Source organism: Rhinolophus sinicus, linkage group LG07 (genome assembly GCF_036562045.2).
Source record: "Rhinolophus sinicus isolate RSC01 linkage group LG07, ASM3656204v1, whole genome shotgun sequence".
Taxonomy (NCBI): Eukaryota; Metazoa; Chordata; class Mammalia; order Chiroptera; family Rhinolophidae; genus Rhinolophus; species Rhinolophus sinicus.
In genome coordinates this window covers 85,489,250-85,511,463 of record NC_133757.1, presented here as the reverse complement: position 1 = coordinate 85,511,463, position 22,214 = coordinate 85,489,250, and the positions used below count along the sequence as shown (strand labels likewise).

The following is a 22,214-nucleotide window of genomic DNA, read 5'->3' as shown; positions in this document are numbered from 1 at the left end:
TAAACGTGTCTTCCATCTCATTGCAGGAGATGAGTCAGCAGAACAGGAAATTCTCCTTGCACAAGCCCTTCTGATCTCGTGGGTTGGGTGTGTGTGGTATCGAGGGCGGGCTGGGAAGGGAACCGGCTTCTCTCCTGGAACCACTTTGAAAGGTGAACAATGCAATTTGGCTGGTGAGTTTAGAAGTGTTGACACACACCTTGCCAATTAGAATTGTCCCAACATGTTTTGGGGAAAGCTCAGCTGCTTCCAAATAAGGAACAGGGCAAATAAGGAAACTCATTGTTGCCAAATGTTAGGACTTCAGAATGCGAGAGGCTATGAAACTCAAGGTGCACCTGTGCGGCAAACTGAGCTCTCAGGGCTGTTGGAGGAAAGAAGTGATTTAAGGCGGGGTTCAAGGAAGGCACTTCAATGCCACAAAAGCCCTAGTGGTGCAATTATGCACATGCAGTGAATTACAGAACAAAGAACGGTGGGCTTTGGACATGTCTGCATGAGGAAGCCACCTCTGGCCCAATCTCTGACTACGTTGCAAAGTGCACTGAGGGCACTCAAGCTCTCATCTGGGTTCTGCTCCTAACCAGCTGCGAGACTTGGAATAAGTCATTTTATCTCTGTGGGCCCCAGTTTTCTCATCTGCAGAAAGACAAGTTAAACACGATAAGCTCTTCAGTTTCTAAATACTGTAGCCCCATTACAAACTCCAAGTGGTTTGGCATGAACCCCACTTTGTCCTTCCATTACTTTCCCAATGAGACAATAAGGGAGAAATAGCTGAGTATGGCTGTGAGCGAAACCAGGACTCAAAAAAAATAACTATGCTGTGGGAATCAGGCACTGGGGTGTGTGTGTGTGTGTGTGTGTGTGTGTGTGTGTGTGTGTACACATTTCTGTTGGGCGGGGCTGTGTAAGGGGAAAAAGCATTTAGCCAGCTCTAAATGTTTCAGCTTTGCAGAAAAATAGACGCAGCAAAGATTGAGGAGTGAAATTTTGCATATGAGAAGGAGGTGGGGGAGGAGTAAATGTGCTGAGATTCCAGCACTGAATTAAAATAAGGATGAAGACGCAGTTAGAAGGGTAGGCTGAGAGTGAGCCAAGAAATAAAAATATGCTAGGGCTTTTAAAAAGGGTGTAGCCAGAGCCAGTTAAATCCTACTCTTCCACTCCGACTGGCCTTCCCCCTCACCCCACCCGGACCCATTCTAAATTCTTTCAAGGCTCGGATCCCTTCCCCTCCTCCCACGCAGAGAAATGATATAGGAGCCGGGAGGAAGTGACACATTTTCCTGCCTGAATGGAGCAGGCCCCTGCAGCAGCCTCTCGCATTCGTCAGCAATCTTATCTCACCCCGGCCGTCGCAGGCGCCTGGTTCCTCAAACAATGCTTTCCTCTGGCTGAACCCTGGGTGATGACTAGAATGCAGAGGAAAGCTCCCTACTCAGAGGTTCAGGGCTCCCGTGCATTGTTCAAGATCCTTTCGAATGCAACGTCCAGTCAATAAAGAAACGCAAAGGGTAGCTCTTAGAGCTCTGTTAGATCAGCGAAAGGGGGCTGAATCCAACCTCTGCACCTCGTGAAGTGTAGGACCCTCGGGAGGTGCAGTAGGAGAATCCCAAGATTGGCAGTTCTTGAGACCTGAATTTGCACGCCAGCTCTCTCACTTACTAGCTGTGTGACCTTGGCAAGTTACCCAGCCTCTCTGAACCTCTGTATCTTCTGCTATAAAAGGAAGAGGTATTGGTAATAACTGCCTTGCAGGCTCCCATGTGGATTTAATAACGTAGTAGATATGAAGTGCCTGGAGTATTGTAGATATGGAAAGAAGTCCCTTCCATCTTGGACCACCTCCACCCCAACCTGTCCAACCCACTACTATTTGCCTACCCCTTAATGGCACTTTTTGTCATTACCTCATCAGCTTAGCACTTAATTTCGTGTGGTTGTTGTAGTTTAATCATACAGGCTTCATTCCCTTAGTGACAACAAAAATGTCAATCAGCATTCCAGTCTAACATCTCATTAATAGTTCTCAAATGACTAACTAAATGTTGTACTAACGGGATAATAAAAATGGAGGAAGAGTGAGGTTAAAAACATCATAGGCAAAAATGGCCTCTAGTCCTTCCTGTTCCCACTACAGTTTTTGTCTTGCTTTGTGTATAATTCTACTACATAGGACTTAACTCATTGTGTTGTAATTATGTTTTCCTAGTATTTCTCACCACACTATCAGCTCCTTGAAGGCAGGACAATGCCTCTTTTATCTTTGTATTTCCAGAACTTAGCCTAACAAAATACATTGTAGGTACATAACGATTGTTTAATGAATTACTTTGAACAAGCCATTGAACTAGTAGGTGTTGGCCTATTCTGCAGACTGATGTTCTTCTGCACATGGAATAATGTCTGGCACATAGTAGGTACTCAATAGACAAGTGTTGAATGAATTCCTTGGGACCTCCCTGGGTGGTACATTACTCATCTGTATGAGATTGGTTCATTGGGGTCAGTGGACTGAATTAGTGGTAGTCAAATCTTGGTTTTCCAATGGCCACAGCAGAATTATGCCAGGATTTTAAAAGGTACAGATTGCTGGACTCCATTCAGTCAGTCTGAGCTAGGACCTATAAATTTGTACAAGAGAAAGAAAGAGAGAGAAGCTTTCCAGATGATTCTGGTATAGGACAAAATGTAGAACTCACTATACCAGACATTTCTAACAGTACTCAAATACCATAATTTGATATATCATTTTGACTGTTTGCAAAAGATGGCAGATCATCAAAGCGGTTTACTAGGCTGACATAATGTGAATATTCAGAGCTTGATTTAAGCAAACAGTACCTCAGGCAGACCAGTAATCATGCACCCTTTAAAATGATTTATTTTTTATTTTTTTTAATAAATCTTTTTTTTTAAATATAGAAGAAAGTTTATTTTTTTTTTTTTTTTAATTTTATTGGGGAAGGGGAACAGGACTTTATTGGGGAACAGTGTGTACTTCCAGGACTTTTTTCCAAGTCAAGTTGTTGTCCTTTCAATCTTAGTTGTGGAGGGTGCCGTTCAGCTTCAAGTTGTTGTCCTTTCAGACTTAGTTGTGGAGGGTGCAGCTCAGCTCCAGGTCCAGTTGCTGTTTTCTAGTTGCAGGGGGCACAGCCCACCATCCCTTGTGGGATTCGAGGAGTTGAACCGGCAACCTTGTGGTTGAGAGCCCACTGGCCCATGTGGGAATCAAACCGGCAGCTTTCAGAGTTAGGAGCATGGCGCTCTAACCGCCTGAGCCACCGGGCGGCCTGATTTATTTTTTTTTAAATCATGTATTTAGTAGGGTTAGAGGAGAACATTTTTTAAAGAAATAAATACATATTGCATATGTCTTTATGTTCAAATAAGAGATTTATGATTTTCCCCCCCTAAATTTCTGAACCAGACAACTTCTTAGGATGCAGGTAGCATAGTTTCAAATTTAAGTAAAAATAAATTGTTCCAGGTTAACAACACGATGTCATCCATTATTCAGGCAACTGTCAGCTGGCTGCCTTCAAGGGTAGGACAGGACCTGAATAAAGTTGCACCTCAACCTTACGTGCATGTACCACAAAATGCTAAAGTTACCAGGGATACAAGCACCAGGAATCATTTTGTATTTCTTCAAGGGCACTCTCTACTTTGGTGGTAGCACGACCAATTTACATTTCACCAATCAGGTTAAGAAAACCTGCATTAAGTGACTGAGATTGTTCAACTTTACTTCAGTGGTGATTGAATACTACACCTTTTAGTTTGATGTCCCAGGTAGGCAGCCACTCAGCTGGCTCCTTAGTCCTCTTCGCATTTGAGACATGTTAATCAGATGACAAAAGATCACTTCTAGGCCTCACAAATATTTTTTTCTCCCTCTCCCCAGTCAATGTTTTGGACTTCATCTGTTATATAACTGGATGAGGAGGTCGGAGGCGGAGGAGGAAAGCAGGTCTATTTTGAACTGGATCAAATTCCCTCCCACTCAGTAGTCAAGGCATCTGCTAAGAAGCCAAGTAACTGGGAGGAAGAGTCCAGAGGAGTCCTAGAAATTCAGTATCTCTTAGCAGGACAGTCAAGAGGAAGAGTCAGAAGCGTGTGCACAAACAGACGCAGAGCCTGTGAGCAGATACCATGTCACACAGGGTAGTGACAGTCAAGTGCAGACGGGACAATGAAGGTGCTGTGATCCCCCGTTGAATTCTACCAGTGTGTTTGTAGTTATTCTTTATTTTTCTTGTCTATGTTGATGAAAAATGTTGCTGTTTTTACATTGTCAATGAAGAACAAAAAGCTTACGCTGTTGCTCAACACAGAGGCCATTCTGTGTCAACTTTTGACTGTTCTCTCATGTTTCTGACTCAGAAACACTCAACTCCTCTGGGATGGTGAAGGTGTCACATGTCTGCCTTTCCATTCCCACAGGCTTTGTCTATGTCACTATGTGACTTCTGGTGCCAACACAGGCAGACAAGATCAGAAATATGGTTGCATGGTCCCCCAAGACGTTCTGGTTGGTGACAGAAGAAAGCATTTCCTTCAACACTGCTGCCTAGAGGGGTTCTGGGGAGAGGCCTCCTGGCGAGTCGCTGGCAAAGCAAGTGCATGCCATTAATTTGCAGAAGAAAGTTCAGGATTTAACAGTGACATTCTGAACTGCAAAGCATTGGCTGACCAAGCAAAGTGAAAGAGACATGCATGAATATCATAACACTTTCCATCAATGTTTAGGAGCTGGAGTGACATGATGGAGGTCACAGACATTTTGGATTTGGCCACAGAGTTGATTTCTCTGAAAGGACCAGAAGCCTACTCTGAGGACATCCGAGTTCTTCCTCTTCTGAGATCCAAAGCTGCAAAGCACATCTCTAAGCATGACCTGGAGGAGGTAGTTCCTATGGTAACCAGCAAAACTTGTATTTAGCATGGAATCATTCATGGAGTGTCAGCTGACGGGGGGTGGTATAAAATGGCATGTATTCACGACTGTTTTTAGACTTTCTGCAGAGAGATTCAGACCAATGACAAAGAAGACTAGGGATGACTCCTCCACATAAAACCAAAGCAGCCTGCTTACCATCTTCAAGGGGAGTAACTGCTCTGCCTTCGAAAACTTGTCTCCCATGAGCATTTAGGAGAGAGGTCTCATTCTCAGCAGCCACTTTTAAGGGACTAGAAACTCTTGGTAAATAAACAGAACTAGAACACATTTCATTGCATCATACTCCAGTTCCCTTAACTGTAGTATTGTCGTTCTAATACATGCAATTGTATTATTGTCACCCTAAATTCCTACGCCAGTAATAATGTTAATCAAGATGAAAAGCAGCACCTGCTTTTGCAGCAGTGAACGTTTTTCCAAACATTTATTACTAATTGTCCAATCAGTCCTCTTATTTGTGCGACACTTAATGGCGGATGAACCCTGGAGTCAGAATGCCTGGGTTCCAATCTCAATTCTGCTGCTTATTACCTGAGAGACCGTGTCGAGTTCTTTATGCTCTCTGTGCTTCTGCTTCCTTGCATATAAAATGACAGTGATAGTCCCTACCTCCTAGGGCTGTTGTGAGGCACAAGTGAGTTAATATATGTCAAGAACTTATGGCATTGCTAGTGAGTGCAAGGTAAATACTTGTTTCTTCTGTTGCTGTTGTCATGCCCTCCTCAAAACAACCTATTCACTTAGTACCAAGAGCAAAACTGGCCATTCAGATGCTTCACATGACACACCATGGGACAGAATGGGTGGTACTAATCCCATTTCATCAGAGCTGGGGCCGAATAAAAATAAAATACTCTGTTGTGAGTGATACTATTTTAACCAGGGGTACTGATTCCCAGGGACTAATCTTAAAGGGCGAGTATTCTGCCAATATAAGGATATTTGCTATCCCAAATAAATTATCTCATAGGATCTTTTACTTTCCAATAAATTAGTGGTACTTAGCATTTTGGGTCATGGACTCCTTTAAAAATCTGATGAAAACTATGGACCCTCTGCTTGGAACAGTGCACATTCATATATGCATAGAATAGTTTGTATGCTCTATCATGGGGTTCGCTGATCTCAAGTGAGGAATGATTCCCCTGCTATGGACATGGGAGAATTAGAAAAAGAAAATTCTGGAATGGATCTTTTTGCCAAAATTCTTTGAGGCTCGTCTCCATGGTGACGGTTTCAAATGCCAAGTTCCAGGGCCACACGTTCATAAGATGAACTTCAGGAATCCAATTATTTTTGCCATTATATTTTTAACTTCTCCTCTTGCCATGGTTCTCAGCTTTGGCCATATGTTAGAGACACGTATGGAGCTTTTAAAAAAATCCCACTGTGTGCCCAAGCCATACCCCAGATAAATTAAATCAGAATTTCTGGAGGGTGGGAGCAAGACGTCAGTACTGTTTAAAGTTCCCAGATGATTTAGAGGTTCAAGTTTGAGCAACACTGCTCTCTCTACTGGCTCTCCATAATTAAGAGAATAATTCAGTTAATCTGGGCATTCCAGCCCCTTACAAACCTTGTCTTTTCCTTTCTCTGTCTTTTCTATGTGGGGTATGACATTTTCCTCTTTAAGCTGAAAGTTCGCTTTCACCTCATGTCATGTCGTATGTCACTAAGAAACGTATTGTTCAATTGCCACTTAAAGGCTTCATTTAACTCAGAGGTTCTGATGGGGAGGAAAAGAAGCAAAAGTAAAAACAAAGCTTCTCTGGATTATTAAATTCCATCCAATCTCCTGAGTATGCTTTACCGAAAGTGCAGAAGACTAAGAGGAGGTGGCGGCCAAAAACATTTTTTTCAAAGCTGATTTTAAAGAGGTAGATGACTCAGTTAAATCTGCATGAGTGAAGAAGGCCACAGATGAGGCAGAAACATCTAAAGAGCGACGTTTCTTTCATTGTAGGAAGTGAAGGGTAAGGTGAAGACTGAGTAGGTGAGATTGAGTAGAGAGAAAAAAAAACACACGTTATTTTTCTATAGAGTATCATTTTAGAGCTAGAAGAGACCACTGAGGTACTTGAGTGCTATTTCTTTCTCTTTTTTTTGCAGGTTATCTAAAGAATCTTTACTGTTGTATTTCTCTTTGTATTATACTGTGGTATATTGTTGTCTTGCATTAGTTTTCCTTTTTCCCTGGTCTTTACTCCTATTTTCTCTCTCCAGTGGTACCCACTTTAATATGCATTTTATATATATATATATATGTCATATATGTATCATATATATGTCATATATGTATCATATATATGATATATATATTTTTAGTTGTATTAAATTTATTGGGGTGACATTAGTTAATAAAATTATATAGGTTTCAAGTGGACAACTCTATAATATATCAGCTGCATATTGCCTTGTGTGTTCACCACCCAAAGTCATATCTCCTTCTGTCACCATATATTTGACCCTCTTTACCCTCTTCCTCTTCTTCCCACTCCCTCCCCCTCTGGTAACCACCATACTGTTGTCTGTGTCTATGAGTTTTTGTTTGTTTGTTTGTCTTGTTCCTTTGTTGCTTTCAGTTTTATATCCCACATATGAGTGAAATCATATGGTTCTTGATTTTTTTTCTGTCTAACTTATTTTGCTTAGCATGACATTCTCAAGATCTATCCATGTGTTCGCAAATGACAGCATTTCATCTTTTCTTATGACTGAGTAGTATTCCATTGTATATATGTACCACATATCCTTTACCCAATCATCTATCGAAGGACACTTCAGTTGTTTCCATGTCTCAGCCACCTATTTCTTTCATTTTTATAGAGGAGAAAGCAAACCAGGTTGATGATGTCCCACGCTGAGGTCTCAGCTGGTAGTGGCAAGGTCAGGAATGGGCCCGAGTCCCTGTTCTCTCATCCTCCGTGATGCCAGGCTGACTGGGGCACCTCTGGCCAAGAGAGACCAGGTGAGCAGAGGAAGCTAATGTAACTCATTGATAAGGTGACCACATACTTTCTCATTTAAACTTAGACACGTCTCAGAGTAAAAGGGCACAACAGGCAAACCGGGACTTATTTCCCTCTAAAACCCATTTGCTATCTTCTTTGTGTCACGTTATTGATAATTCTACCATCAATAATACTTCTATGTGGTCCGTAGTTTTTAGAAGCTTTTCAACTCATCTGCCAGCCTTTCCAGTTGAAAATGCCAAGTTGTCAATCAAAAGAAAAGTTGTCCATTCTAACTCTGTCACTTCTCTTTTTCCTGTCATCTGGATCCTAGCATTCCCCCCAGGGTAACACAGGGGCTCTTGAGAGAACATTTCACAAACACGCCTGCCATGGTAGTAAGGTCTCAAATGTGTGTCCTACACCTCGCTCTCCACTTCCTTTTTTATGGAGTTTCTGTATATGAAACCTACACTCTGTAGGGAGCCTCTCTGACTTCTCTCTTTCCCAGAGACTTAGTGTTGCTTCCCAGGCCAGTGCACTAGTTCTCCTTTAAATAGGTTTCCTTTTTGAGAAGGCAATGCTTTGATTTTTCTGTGACTTTCTTGCTTGTTAAAAGACAGATCTGCCCTCTTTCCAGATTAGGTCCTCTTAGGGCCGGATTTAAATGTCTATCAAATATTGTTCAGTGACGACAATGGCACCTTTCGTCAGTCTACTGTAGGTGCTGCTCTCATGTTCCTATGTTCAAAATGTATTCTTTCGGGATCTTCCAAGAACAGAGTGTCATTTCCTTACAGGAGTGGAACGCTGCCTCCAAATGGACTAATTATATGTCTCTCCTGCAGGATTTTTCCCCCAAAGAAATCTAAGGCAGTTACCAGACTAGGAGATTCTTGGTAAGCTCTTTATGATCTCTCTGCACTGATATGCAATGAATTCCTATTAAAAACTCTTGAGATTGGCTTTCTTGGCCTCCTTTTTAATCAAGATTGGGACCCATCAGGAGCTAGAATCAGTCAACGTTACACAATCCCTATAAAATCTATAGATTTCAGTTATCAGTACTTCAGTGTCCAACCAACTGTTGCTGCATCATCTTCACCTAACATAGCAGCTGGTTAGTTCAATTATCTTAATTTAGTGGCTTCCCAACAATAAGTACCCTTCACTTAGTCTGCTGTTATGTAGATTTTTGCTGTATGGAAGACACTTAAGCCCATTTATTCTTCGATGTGTCAAGACTTTAGCTGTGGCACGGTCTTCAAACTTTGTTGGAGCTCGCACTACCTTATCATGTTGCTTTGGTTTTTATTAGCCTCTCTCTCCAGGCACAAAGCAGTATTTTCTCCGGGATGAGTTACTCAGGGCCATGGAGTCCAGAGTGAATAAAGAGGTTAAATTGCGGAGGTGGGTACCAGTGCTGGATGGAAATCCTTAGGTTGGAAATGACTCTGCAGGTAACATAGGCGGGACAGTCAATAGCATTCTCGTATGATTTTCAAAAGAATCACACATTTTTCATTTTGCCACTTGGTGGGGATTGTGAACTTTGCTGGGGTGGAGGTTACATTGTGGAGGTGGGTGCTTCAAATAGCATTTGCAGAGTGGTGTCTCATCTAATTTCCCTTGCTGAAAGCAATTTTGAAGTTAAACTTTTGTTGTAGCCTTATTGCCTTCCAAATTAAGAAGTTATTAAATTTAAATTTTTATTGCAAAGCTACTAACATACCATGTCAGAGAGGTTTTTGCCTGTCTGTTAAGTGTAAGCCAGATTTGATTCATTGTTTTCAATTTTCTCTGAAGCCATCTTCAAGTGTTTGTGGAAGCATCCACAACCTTTTTTTTTTGGGGGGGGTGGATGGGGAATCTTTTCTAAAGATGAGGGGTTCAGTTATACCAGGACCTTGTAGGTGAGTTTACATATTTTATACCCAAGGAATTTTTACTCGGACAGTTATAGTTTGATTATTTTTAAAGTGTATGTGTTTGAGGATATCTCTTCTGCAAATACTCTGGATCACAGTACAGTACCAAGATGAACAGTAGAGAAATAATCAGCTTGGTGGCATAATGGAAAGAACATTAGATTGAGAGCCAAAAAAGTGGCTCCCAGCACTAGCTCCCAGCTTCTCCACTAACTAACTGGGTGACCTCAAGCAAGCTACCAGCATTTAATAACAAATGCTTTAACCTCTTAGAACCCCAATGTTTTCACTTATCTTATGAACATCTTTGAGATAATATACACGACACACATAGCTAATGTACTGTCCCGATGCAGAATATTATTGTTGATTTTGTTGTCATGAATAATAATATTTTGCCATTTGAGATTTGAAACCTGAAATATAATAATATTTTGCCATTTGAGATTTGAAACCTGAAAAACTAAAGTGAACAAGTCTATGACTCACTCAAAAATGTGGAGGGTGAAACACAAAAAGAACTGCATTGGCACCTCTTTGCCCCATACACTTCAGGGGATCTCGGTGCTTAAGGCAAAGTCAATGTTGGATTGGGGTTCAAATTCAGAAGTGCTACTGTTGAGATAGGACATTGTGAATGAAGTGTGTGTCAATATGAAAGGTTATTTTCAGGTGGTTAAGTGACAAACTGTTGCTCTGAGGAGCTTAAAAGCAACATGGACTGGACTTGGATATAGTATTAGGTTGGTGCAAAAGTAATTGCAGTTTAAAAGGTTGAAAATCATTGTAAAAACCACAATGACCTTTGCATCAACCTAATACAATAGGATTCAGTAACTATTGTAATATTAGAGGACCCCTAGGTTCTTGAATGTATCAGACCCAATAGCTTATCCACATAGCTAGTGCAAAACTGATAAATAGAAGGTCCGGTGGAGGCACATCAAAAGATCTAGTGTTAGGGTTGCGGGGTCCATGGCTAAGATTGTGTGTAGGGCGGGAAATGTATGTAAGTAAGGGCTCATGGAAGTACTGTTTCATCAGTGTTGTCAACGAGTTGTCAAAGAGTTCATTGAAATAGTGTAGGACAGTGTAGAATCTCCAGCCAAGAGGCTTGGAAGAACCATTAGCGCTAAAGAGTTTCTCATGACGTGCTACAGCATGTCCTGAGCTAGATATGGACAGGGAGTGGATAATGGTGAGATACAATAAGCCCAATGTAATGGACGTCCAAAAGGAGGTAAAAGCACAAACGCTTAAGTAAGTCCTAACCTACGTTATCAAACTTTGGGGCAGAGTTGTGGACCAACTGCTGCGGGATATATGAGAGCAATACTAGCTGGCTGTATGGTCAGAAATTAATAAGTAACACCTTTAAGCACATCCAAGTCAATCTTTATTGCAACTCAAAAACAACCTTCATTTGCAAGTATAGATTTCTTTTGATATTGGTTGGTTGGTCTTCATTCATGACTACACATATTCTAATATCACTATTTTGTCATCTCAGTAGAAAACAAGGTTCACATCCAATGGGCAGGCATATGTTAGCAAACATCCTGAAATTGAAATTTTAAAATGAAAAGTTCAGACTCATGGAAATGAGGGTCATCACGACTGGAATGTGTCGATGGGAAGACATACTTTAGGGTAAAAATATATTGATTAGGAAAGGAAGCAGAGTGTAACCATAGGGCAGAGATTTACTTAGTGGAAGTCAATGAATTCATGGGCAGTGATGTACTGGCAAATGTTTAACAACCAGCTTTTTTGCGGGGTGGAGGGGAGCCCTGATTTCTAACATTTGCTGATTACTAAGGTGTAAATATTCCCATCATGACCAATTTCCACCACACAGATACAACACATGTAAAGAACGCCAAGAACATAGAAAATAGTAAAATATAGTAAAATAATTAGGAGTGATGAGATTTGAGTATTTTTTTTCTTTTTTGTTTTTGTATTAGTTTCAAGTATACAAAACAACGTAATGATTAGACATTTACACCCCTCACAAAGTGATAAACCCCCCAAGTCTACTACCCATCTGACATCGTACATAGTTATTACAATACCATTGACTATATTCTCTATGCTGTACTTTACATCTCATGACTATATATATATATGTGTGTGTGTATATATATATATATATATATATATATATATATATATATATAATTATACATGATTATAGTTGACATTCAATACTATTCTACATCAGCTTCAGGTGTACAGCAGTGATCAGGCATCTACACCATCTATGAAGTGATCCATCCCCCTGATAAGTCCAGTACCCATCTGACACCTTATATAATCTTTACAACATTATTGATTATAATCCCCATACTGTATTTCACATCCCTGTGACTATTTTGTGACTACCAATTTGTACTTTCTAATCCCTCCACCTTCTCACCCATCCCCCAACCCCCCTCCCATCTGGCAACCATTAGTTTTTTGTCTGTATCTCTGAGTCTTTCTGTTTTGTTTGCTCATTTATTCTGTTCTTTAGATTTCACATTTAAGTGAGATCGCATGGTATTTGTCTTTCTCAGTCTTACTTATTTCACTTAGCATAATATTCTCTAGGTCTATCCATGTTGTTACAAATGGTAAGATTTCATTCTTTTTTAATATAATTTTTTAAATAAATATTTTATATTATTTTTATTATTATATATTATTTTTATAAATATTTTATATTATTTTTATAAACATTTTTTATATTATACTCCATTGTATAAATGTATTATACCACAATTTCATTATCCAATCGTCTATTAACAGGCATTTCAGTTGTTTCTGTACCTTGGCTATTGTGAATAGCGCTGCAGTGAACATATTTTTTTGAATTAGTGTTTTGGATTTCTTTGGATAAAAATCCAGGAGTGGAATTGCTGGGTCATAAGATAGTTCTATTTTTAATTTTTTTGGGGACCTTCCATACTGTTTTCCATTGTGGCTGCATCAATTTGCAATTGATAATTGAGTATTTATTAGCTTTGTTCATAATAGAAATAATTTAGTTATAAATTTAGATAATTTAATTTTTAATAATGGCTGTTTTTTAACAACCAGCTTACAAAATTCCTGAAAACCTTGCAACTGGCTCTTGAAAGCCAATATGAGCTGGCTCCAGCACCCCACTGCCTATGAATGAAAGCAGAGCATCTTTAGGGAAAGCTAAAAGGAGAAAGGAATAGCAGTGAAATATGTTTTTATTTGTGAATATGATATGGAGAAATGTGGGTTTAGATCTTTCTTCATTTAAGTTAATACTTCAATATAGAATGGATGTTTGAACACTGGAGGGCATGTTGAATAGGGAATTTAAGTATCCTTTGTGAGAATTGGTCTAGTTAGTGTCTCAAGTTCCTTGCAACCTAGAACCTATATATTTCTGTTATTGAGGCATAAGACACATAGCTAAACTCAAATGCCACCTAAAAAATATACAGTGTGGAAATAGACTCATGCTTTAAACAAATAGGCTATTTGGATAATAGTTTGTCTACCTTACAGGTCATTTACAATCACTTATTAAGAACACTGAAAACAGAATTCAGAGATAATGTTTAATTTCATAAAGTTTGCATTTTATACCAAAGAGTTATTTAGGTTATATATTTATAGACTGACTGTCCCTCCCATGAAAGCATAAAACGTGATTTTTTGTTGCAATTTACAAACAGAAGGTAAGGGCATGAATTTATTAATCTTTCCTTCTTCTTTAAATATGCACACTGTTAAAAGGCCAAAACAAAATGTTTCTCTGTTTTATGGTCAAACCATGGATTAAATCACATCTGTGTATACAGTGATAATTGACTACAACTTTTACTTCAATGTGGAAAATCTATAACATAGATTTTATCATCATGCTCTAATACAAGTATAAGGATGGAATATTAAAATTAAGTTTATTCTTTCCCTTCATATATGTTGGTTATAGAATATTTGGAGAAGTTCAAATGTCAAAGGAGAAAAAATTAGCCATTGTGTCACTGCTCAGGGACATTTCTGGGAACACCTTGGTATGTTTCCTTCCTGTCTTTTTCGGCTCTACATATATTGTGTTTGTTTTTTGTACGTACTTGTGATCATATTGCATCTGCATTTTTGTATCCTGCTCCTGAAGCACAAGCAATTTCCTCTGTTTTTACAAAAGTTTGACTAAGTAATAATCCACCTGGTGGATTCACTGTCGTTTTCTTAAACACCTGCTAATGTAGGATTTTTGGTGATTTGATGAGTTCTACACCTTGAATGTTGTTGTGTGAATTGTCATTATAGTCTAGATTTCACAGCGTTTTGGGAAGCTGCCTTCAGGCCAAATTTGTAGATGTGAAGAAAGTATATAAAAATATACTTGAAATTTTCCCCTGTAAAGCCCTTGAACCTGCTCCATATCAGAAAGCATGGCTGTGGTGGGTTTACCAATATTTTAAACTGTATCATTTTCTAATTAGGAACTTCTCCTTTTACCCTGGAGTTCATGGTCTTTCTTAGACACCCCTAGTTCTAACTTGTCTAGAGGAAAGAAGCATCTAAAGAGTGCCATTTCTCATTTAGTGTAGAAGAGGGTTTGTGTTCATCTTAACTCCAAGGAAAAGAACAACTTGCAAGTAATTCTCCTCTCATTGTATAATATACTTTAAAAAGCTGTCTTGCAAAAAACCCACGGGTCAGTCCCGTTAGCTCCATTCTGCTGGTAAGATTGTGGGTGTTCTTGGTACCTCTCAGCTCAGACTGTAAGTAGAACATCTGCAGGACTTACAGGCTCTGCAGGACTTCACTGGGAAAACCCACAGCGAGTTCCCTCTTGTGTGTCTAAGCTGAACTCAGTTCTGCAGGGAGCTATTTGTTCATCTCACAAGTGGTCAGGTATTGAAGTGCTGACTAGGGGCTCCCTTGAAAAAATGCTTTCATGGTAGAATGTGGATGAGGGAATGGTGTCCCATGGAATTCCCTTGGATAATATGTATTCAGGGATAAAGGACCAGTTGGATGCAAGTAGTTGGGATGAATCTATCTGTAAGCAACTTACATCTTTAGCCAACTATTGCCTAACAAATGTACATCAGGATGACCTAGATAATTTGCAAAACGCCTCCTTCTTCTAGGCATAAGAAGGGTGAGTGAAAACATTCATGATATGGCAAGCTTTAAGAAGCCAACATTCCACTGGTTTTCTTCCCAAGCCAGAGATTTATTCATTCATCCATTAATCCAAAAAATTATGTGGTTGGTGATACAGGGATGAATAAGAATATTTCTTACTCTCAAAGAATTCAGTCTAATAACAGACACATATTTAAATAATTTAAACATAATCTAGTAAGAGAGAAGTGTATCAGATTGTATGAGACTAGTTAGGAAAGGCACCCAGCCCATTTTAAGGTGAGTAAGGAAGGGGGGGGGGGAATGAGCAAAGCCTTCCTGGAGGAAGTTACATCTGAATTGTTTTTTAAAGAACCTTTTACTGGTTGAGGAAGGAAAGAGGGATGGGCATGTGGGAATGTTGGAGCGAAGTGGTAACTGGATAGTGATTTTCCAGGCAGAGAGAAAGCATCAACCCAAGTGGAGGGGACCAGAATCAAGACTTGTGTTCTGGCAGTGCTTGTTCAAACAAGCTTATTGGATATTTGTAAAAATGTCAAGTAGGCAGGTAGAGGTGTGTGTGTGTCTGCAATTTTGGGGTAAGGACAGAGCTAGAGATCTAGATTTGGCAGCCACTAGTAAATTCATGGTATTTACATCTGTAAATATCTGGAAATACTATAAGAGGTTGCCCAAAAGAGTGTGTGATCAGAGAAGGGGACCCAGGACAGAGGCCAGGGAGACAGATCACCCTAATATTTACAGGATAGTCTGGGAGAAGGAGTCAGCAAAGAAAACTGAAAGGGGTGGCTAGAAAGGTTGGAAGGAAACCAATCGTGTGTCAAGGAGAAAAGGTCTCAGTAAGGATGGAGTGATTAGTCATTTCAAATGCTTTTGGGAAGCAGACGAAACCAAAGAAGTGACTGCTGGATTTGGTAACATGAAGATCATCGAAGACCTTGACAGAAACCACTTCAGTGAAGTGGTAGGGACAGAAGCCCTAGTACAGAGGTTGGAGGCTAGAATGCAAGATAAGGAAGGGGAGATAGACAAGAGCAACCCTTGCCTTTATGCTGGTGGGTATTCTGGCCTCTCTTCTTAAGAGCCATTCAGAAGAAAGGGAGGCGGCTTGTGGTCCACTGATATGACTGCTCAGGGTCAAAACGTGCCAGGTCGCGTGTACCTGGGCACCAGGATGCTCAGACCTTTGATTATTACACCCACCTTAGCTCATCTCATGACATGTAGTGCCCTCTAGACTGCATACAATGCTCTCAGAACAGTGCCCAAAACATTGTCAGTGCTGTATGAACTTTTGTTATAATTATCCCAGTTTCTAGGCAAGCTTTCTTGTCTTCTAAGAAGAACACATCATTTATATAGACCAAATCATTTTTCAGGATGTGTGAAGATTCAAATTTTACACGTGGCAAAAATTGAAGCATAAAAAAGAAAAATGATTTGCATATAGGGGTGCCAGTTTTCAGTTGAACGGTCTGTTCTCTCTCTCTCTCTCTCTCTTTCTCTCTCTCTTTCTCTCTCTCTGTTTCTCCCTCCCTCTGAGTTCTGGTTAAGGTGGAGAGCCCGCACTAGTGAAAAGGAAAGTGAATAGTAGAGGCACATGCAGAGAAATAAATTTATGGAATCAACCAAAATAGAAGTAAATACAGCAAACAGAGAAGTGAAGTGTTGTACCTGTTTGTACAGGTAGCTGAAAGATGACAAATACAGGGTGGATTTTTACTTTTGATTTGTTCATTGGTAAAGTGAGAAATATTAATGTAGAAATGGAGGAATAATAATACAGTGGTGCAGCTGTTCCATGTGGAAGAATTCTGAATCTTGTTTTGTAATTGAACTCTTCTGGAGAGCAAGACTAAGGTAGAAAGTGGAAATGATGGACAGGAACTAAATATTGTAAACTTCCCCTTGGTCTCCAAATGCCGTATCACTCTTTTCAGCCTTAAGGTCAAATTCTAAATACTTTGCAGATGTTTTTCATGTTGAAAATTTGGATATCTAGCTCATGGGATTATTGTGGAGATTAAGTGACATGTAAAGTGTACAGTAGTATATTGTGACTGCATCATTAATTCACCTTTCAATGAAGTGCACATGCCCTGACTGATAACTAGTGTTTTCTGTTTATTTTTTTCCTTATACCTCTTAAATCTAATGAAGATGCTTTCAATACACATTTAATAATAACCACAGCTAACAGTTATCATGCACTCAAATTAAGTCATGTAATCTTTGAAGCAATCCTATAAGGTACAATTGTTACCATTATCTCATGTGTGGACTCAGCATTTGGCAGCCAGGTTTCAGAGCCCAGCTCTTAAACACCGTTTCTACACTTTTAGCTGGACAGAACTGGGCCACTTTTCCGGCCATATTCTGCTACTAGCAAACTCAGTGTTCTGTTTAGTAACCACTCTTAACTGCTTTCAGTCGTCAAGGACTCTCGCCTCAGTTCCCGGGTCACCCAGATGGAACCATTCCAGCTACGTCCTTTTAAGTTCTGTGAACTTTCACCTTGGCTAAGCAGCGAGTTTGCACCACTGTCCCTTTTCTTCAGTGGCCTCAGGGCTAACCCACAGGGTCACTATTTCAAGTAGCAATACTGGTATTCTCTAAAAAGACACAGGTCTGCACGAATCCCCCAGTGAGCACTTGAACTGGACAGCTGAGCCCGTCCCAGGGTAAGGACACTGTCACGAAGGCTTGGGACAGCGTGATGTGCAGCAGGGCCGCGGGCTGAGACGGGGAGAGCCGGTACAGGGACCAGATCATCAGCGTGCGTTCCCGGGCGCGGCACCGACTAGCCACCTAGGACACAGCAGCCGGGAGAGGGAGGAAGGGGCGGAGCCAGAAGCCTGCCCGGCAGCTCCCCCGCCCCTTCCCCTCTGCTCTCCGTCCCAGCTCTTGCCCCGCCCCGCCCTTCTGGCCCAGCCCGGCGGCTCCGCCCACGGTGACGTCACCAGCCAGGCCAGCCGGCGCCATTTTGAAAGTGGAGCCCCTGCCGCTGCCGTCGCCGTCGCTGTCGTAGCTGCCGCTGCCGCTGCTAAAGAAAGAGCAAGAGCGGGGAAGCACAAGAGTGAAATCCACCATCCTGCTGGCTGGTCTGCCCGCCCCTCCTTCCTTCTTCCCCGACCCCCGCCCCCTCCCCCCACAGGTGCCATCCGCCGCCATCCGCCCTCTCTACCCCCCCATCCCCAGGTGAGGGGGGTGAGTTCAGGAAGCAGAGACCCCGAGGAACCCAGCAGGGTCACCATTTGCAGCGCAACATGGCAGGTAAAGGAGAAATCACCCTCGGCCACTGACAAGGCACCGCTTCCTTCCTCCTCCCTCCATCACCCCCTAGCGACCGCCTCTGCCTCTCAGAGAGCCACGGGGCGCCCCTTGGATTTCGGGGAATTGGTCAAGTGGGGTGGGTGAGGGTGGGGAGGGTTCTGGTGAGGCGAGTGGTCGCTGTGCTACCGAAATGGCTTTTAAAATGAGGGCTGGAACCTTGGCATGGATGGGGGTGGGGTGTATGCCGGCGAGCTGTGGGGTAAAGGCGTGGGTGGGGCGGGGTGGGGGCGAGTGCAGATTTGTCCCCACAGCTTTGGAGCCTGGTGTAACCTCTGCTCCCCCCACTTCCCCCGCCCCGGGCTTTTTGGCGGATCTTCCTTCATTTAATTACTATTTTTTCCCCTGCTGCAAGCCTTCTTGAGTGTTTATACAAATATATTTTGCACTGAGAAGGAAGAGTGCTTTACAAGTTAAAATACAATCGGTACATACGTGTATTTTTCCCCACTGGGTACGTATATTTTTGAGACTATAAACCTGATTTGTTTCAAACCACCTCCCTTTCGTTTCTTACCCTTTACATCCAAAGAGTACAATGTCTTGAATACAGCAAGTTGCATGAAAAATGTGATTTCAACTTTCCGTTTTGCATGTTAGCTTTTGTGCAGATGTCCTTTTCCCAAAAGGCATTCAATCGAGTTAGTTAAAATAGTTGTGGAGTTCAGTGATATAAATAGCCATGGGTAGAGAGATTTAGGTAAAAGCTTGGGGTGGAGAGGGGCTACATAGAGAAAACCAGGTTGGAATATTTAGCAAGGAATGGAAGTGAAGGAAGAGCAAGATAATTGCTTTGAGGATTACTTTTGTACATTTTGCTCTTGCTGAGTATCCTCCTTCATCTAGTAGAATCAATTCTAGATCTGGATTCAGCTTCTTTATCCATCGATTCAGGACATTTCCTCCTCAAGTGCTTAGAAGTGAAATAGAAACATTCAAAGACTAAACCAATTTTCCGGGCTTCTTTCAATATTTAGATAGATGATTAAATCTTTGAAAAGTTAACATGTTGGGTTGACTTATGGTTTGCTATAAACAAGTTGCTCTTTGGCCTTGTTGAATACTTAAGTGAAATTAAAATTGTTTCGCACAAGATGGCAAATTAGCAAAATTAATTCTCTGCAAGGTCCTCTGGAATCTGAGGGATAAGATGAAGGGAGGCAAAACAAGCTTCCTTCTGACACAGTCTCTTGACCAATATTCGTTTCTGCTTTTCCTCTCTGGAGCTAGTGATTTGCTGGTAATGAAATGCAAGAAATGGGTGGTGAGTGTTGTGTTTGCTGTATGTGCGCTTTGGTGATAGGGTTCCTATGAATCATTGCTCCTCAGGCAGGCAGTAATGTTCCTGAAGTTTTCTCCTCGTGCCATGTTTTATGGTAGTTTAACCTTATTGACTCTTCTGCAGGCTTTTTAAAGGAAAACACTCTTTAAAGGAAAACTCTCTAACTTTTGGTATTTGCTTTTTCCTGGTAGGTCGTGCTTGAATGTAAGGCTTTTACTGTATTTGAGGGGAAAGGATGTTTTAAACACATGTATAGTGTTAATGCCAGTACATGGCCTTTAAATATTTCATACCCTGAATCTCTTTTTTTCTAAAGCAATACCAACTATTGGGGACTAGCCTTTTTCCAAATTAGTGCTCTGGGGTGGTGGTGATGTATGTGGGCAGCATGAGGCTATTAGTATCATGCCAACCATGGATATCATCTCAGTGTTGACCGGAGTAAACATGAGCAGAGCTCAGTTTTAATTGTTATGTTTTCTTTTTTCTAGGAGCTGGAGGAGGGAATGATATTCAGTGGTGTTTTTCTCAGGTGAAAGGAGCAGTAGATGATGATGTAGCAGAAGGTAAGAAAGCATTTAATAATGCAAAATTTGAGTATAGAATGTTCAGAATCTTGATTACTGAAAATTTTCCTCGCAGATGAGTCTGTTAATAGTTTAAGAACATTTTGTATTGTCCAAGCAACGGAAGAACAGTTTTTAAAAGTTAATCTTTCTGGAAAATAGTCTTAAATTCTTCGTTCTTTATGCCTCATTTTATTATTATTTTTTCCTGAATTAAGTGAAAGGAACAGTAGATTATAAATATAAAAACCATGAAAAGAAAAGTCTGAGGTGTGTATGATAAAGGTTTCCTTACTATATAAATTTCACTCACAAATAAATGGTGATGCATTTTCATGTTTGTATATAATTTTTAGATAGTTAAGCTGAAATAGGTGCATCAGCATTTAGCTCAGAAGCATCTTGACAGCATCTTTCATTTTGAAGGAAGATTTTTAGTTTTTTTGAACTTGCCTATTTTGAGATTGTGTTGTTGATTGGAAGAAATGCTGGGTCAAGTGATGCATTTTATTGTCTTGTAAGGATTAATTTACATGGGTAAGAAAACAGTACTATGAATATATTGCACGTCTTCTGAGGGGCTTGCTTATTCTTGTGCATTTAGAAGCTGGATTCGATCAGTTCAAGTACTTAATTCTCCCCCCAAAATTGTTTATTAGTGTATTTCAGAAGTTTAAAGTTTTGAAACTTTAGGGTTTTGCACTCATCTGAAATGGTCTTAAATGGAAGAGGCATTATTTCCCAAAAAGTAGTTGCATTATTTCATCATTCAGGAATATTACTTAAGGTTTGAACTTCAGTATTCTGTGTCTTGAATTACAGTAGGAATTTTCCAGCAAAACTCAGATAAATCAAAACATGTCCATTTAATCTTTAAAAATTGTCTAGTGTACAAGTTAATAAATCATCTTTCTCTAAATTGTATTATCTTCATATTAAGGCCCTATTTCTGACCTTGTAAGTAGTTTTTGTTTTGTTTTTTGCTTATTTGGTGTGTTTTTTTTAGAATTTGTCCAGGTGATGGTGGGATGATGGCTTTGTGTTAAGCCGGTCAGATGCTTGAATTTGTTGTGTCAGTGTCATTTTTAATGAAATGTCTGATCAGACTTTCGTGAATCCTGCAGGGAGCCAGCCAACTGGCAAGCATCATACTTGTACTTTACGGAGCACTCATGTTTCCTTTCTTTTGAATCCTCATCTGTTTTTCAGATGAGAAACTGGAAGCTTAAAGAAGTTAAGAGACTCAGTGATGGTCACAGAAATAGAGCAAATCAAGGTTTTCTGGTGAAGCCTATGGTATTTGACTTGTTTAGAGAAATAAATCCTAAGTTCAAGGGAGGAGTCATACGTTGTTCACTTTCTGACTCCTTTACCTATTGAATAGTAGGCGCTCAAATATTGGATCCTTAGCTCTGTGCTGTTGTGTAATACTCACCACGTTATGAAAGTGCTGTATACTTGAAAAACATTCGTTGGTTGATTTCCATTTATTCCTTTTTATCAGAGGTCTGTTGGGGGCCTCCTAAACTTTGAGCACAGGCTGTGAGGTGTCTAGAACATAAACGCTGCTTTGAAGGAGTTCATAGTTTACTTGTTAAACAGTTGGCGGAAAGACCACATGGGTGTTTTTATTGTTTTGTTTCGTTCTTTTTAATGGGAGAAAATGTCCAAAATTTATTACAGATGTTCATGAGGGGGTGCCGTAAGACAATGAGATGCATTGGGCAGTTGAGGTTTGTATGCCATTTTGGACAAAGGAGACGGGGTCTGGGATTTCAAAGGGAAAGTAGGCAATTTACAGGTAGATGAGAGAGAGTGAACATGGGGTAAACAAATTCTTGCTGAGCCTCTTAGAAGCAATGGTATACAGTCAAGTTCAACAAACAGGCTTTGCTAGATTTCTCTGCCGCATTTAGTTTATGTTAATATTAGGATGTTAAGGTGATGCTTGCTCCCTTCCTGGAAGCTGACTTCCCTTAGGCAAGTAAAGGGGGAGAGGATCAAAGGTTCTCTCTGAGTCTTTTCTAACAAACAACCCAAAATCATCCTGAAAGGCGTATTTTGGGG

At 40.5% G+C, this 22,214-nt stretch overlaps 1 protein-coding gene across 2 annotated transcripts in view; it reads left to right on the top strand.

The window, feature by feature from the left end:
- The first annotated feature begins 17,936 nt into the window (after positions 1 to 17,936).
- Positions 17,937 to 22,214, top strand: part of PPP2R2A (protein phosphatase 2 regulatory subunit Balpha) — a 74,078-nt gene continuing 69,800 nt past the window's right edge. For both annotated transcript variants that reach the window (XM_019714899.2, XM_074338222.1), the window contains exons 1-2: positions 17,937 to 18,242; positions 20,073 to 20,147. In XM_019714899.2, coding sequence (XP_019570458.1) covers positions 18,236 to 18,242; positions 20,073 to 20,147 — 82 coding nt within the window. In that variant the 5' untranslated portion in view covers positions 17,937 to 18,235. The remainder of the gene's footprint in view (positions 18,243 to 20,072; positions 20,148 to 22,214) is intronic.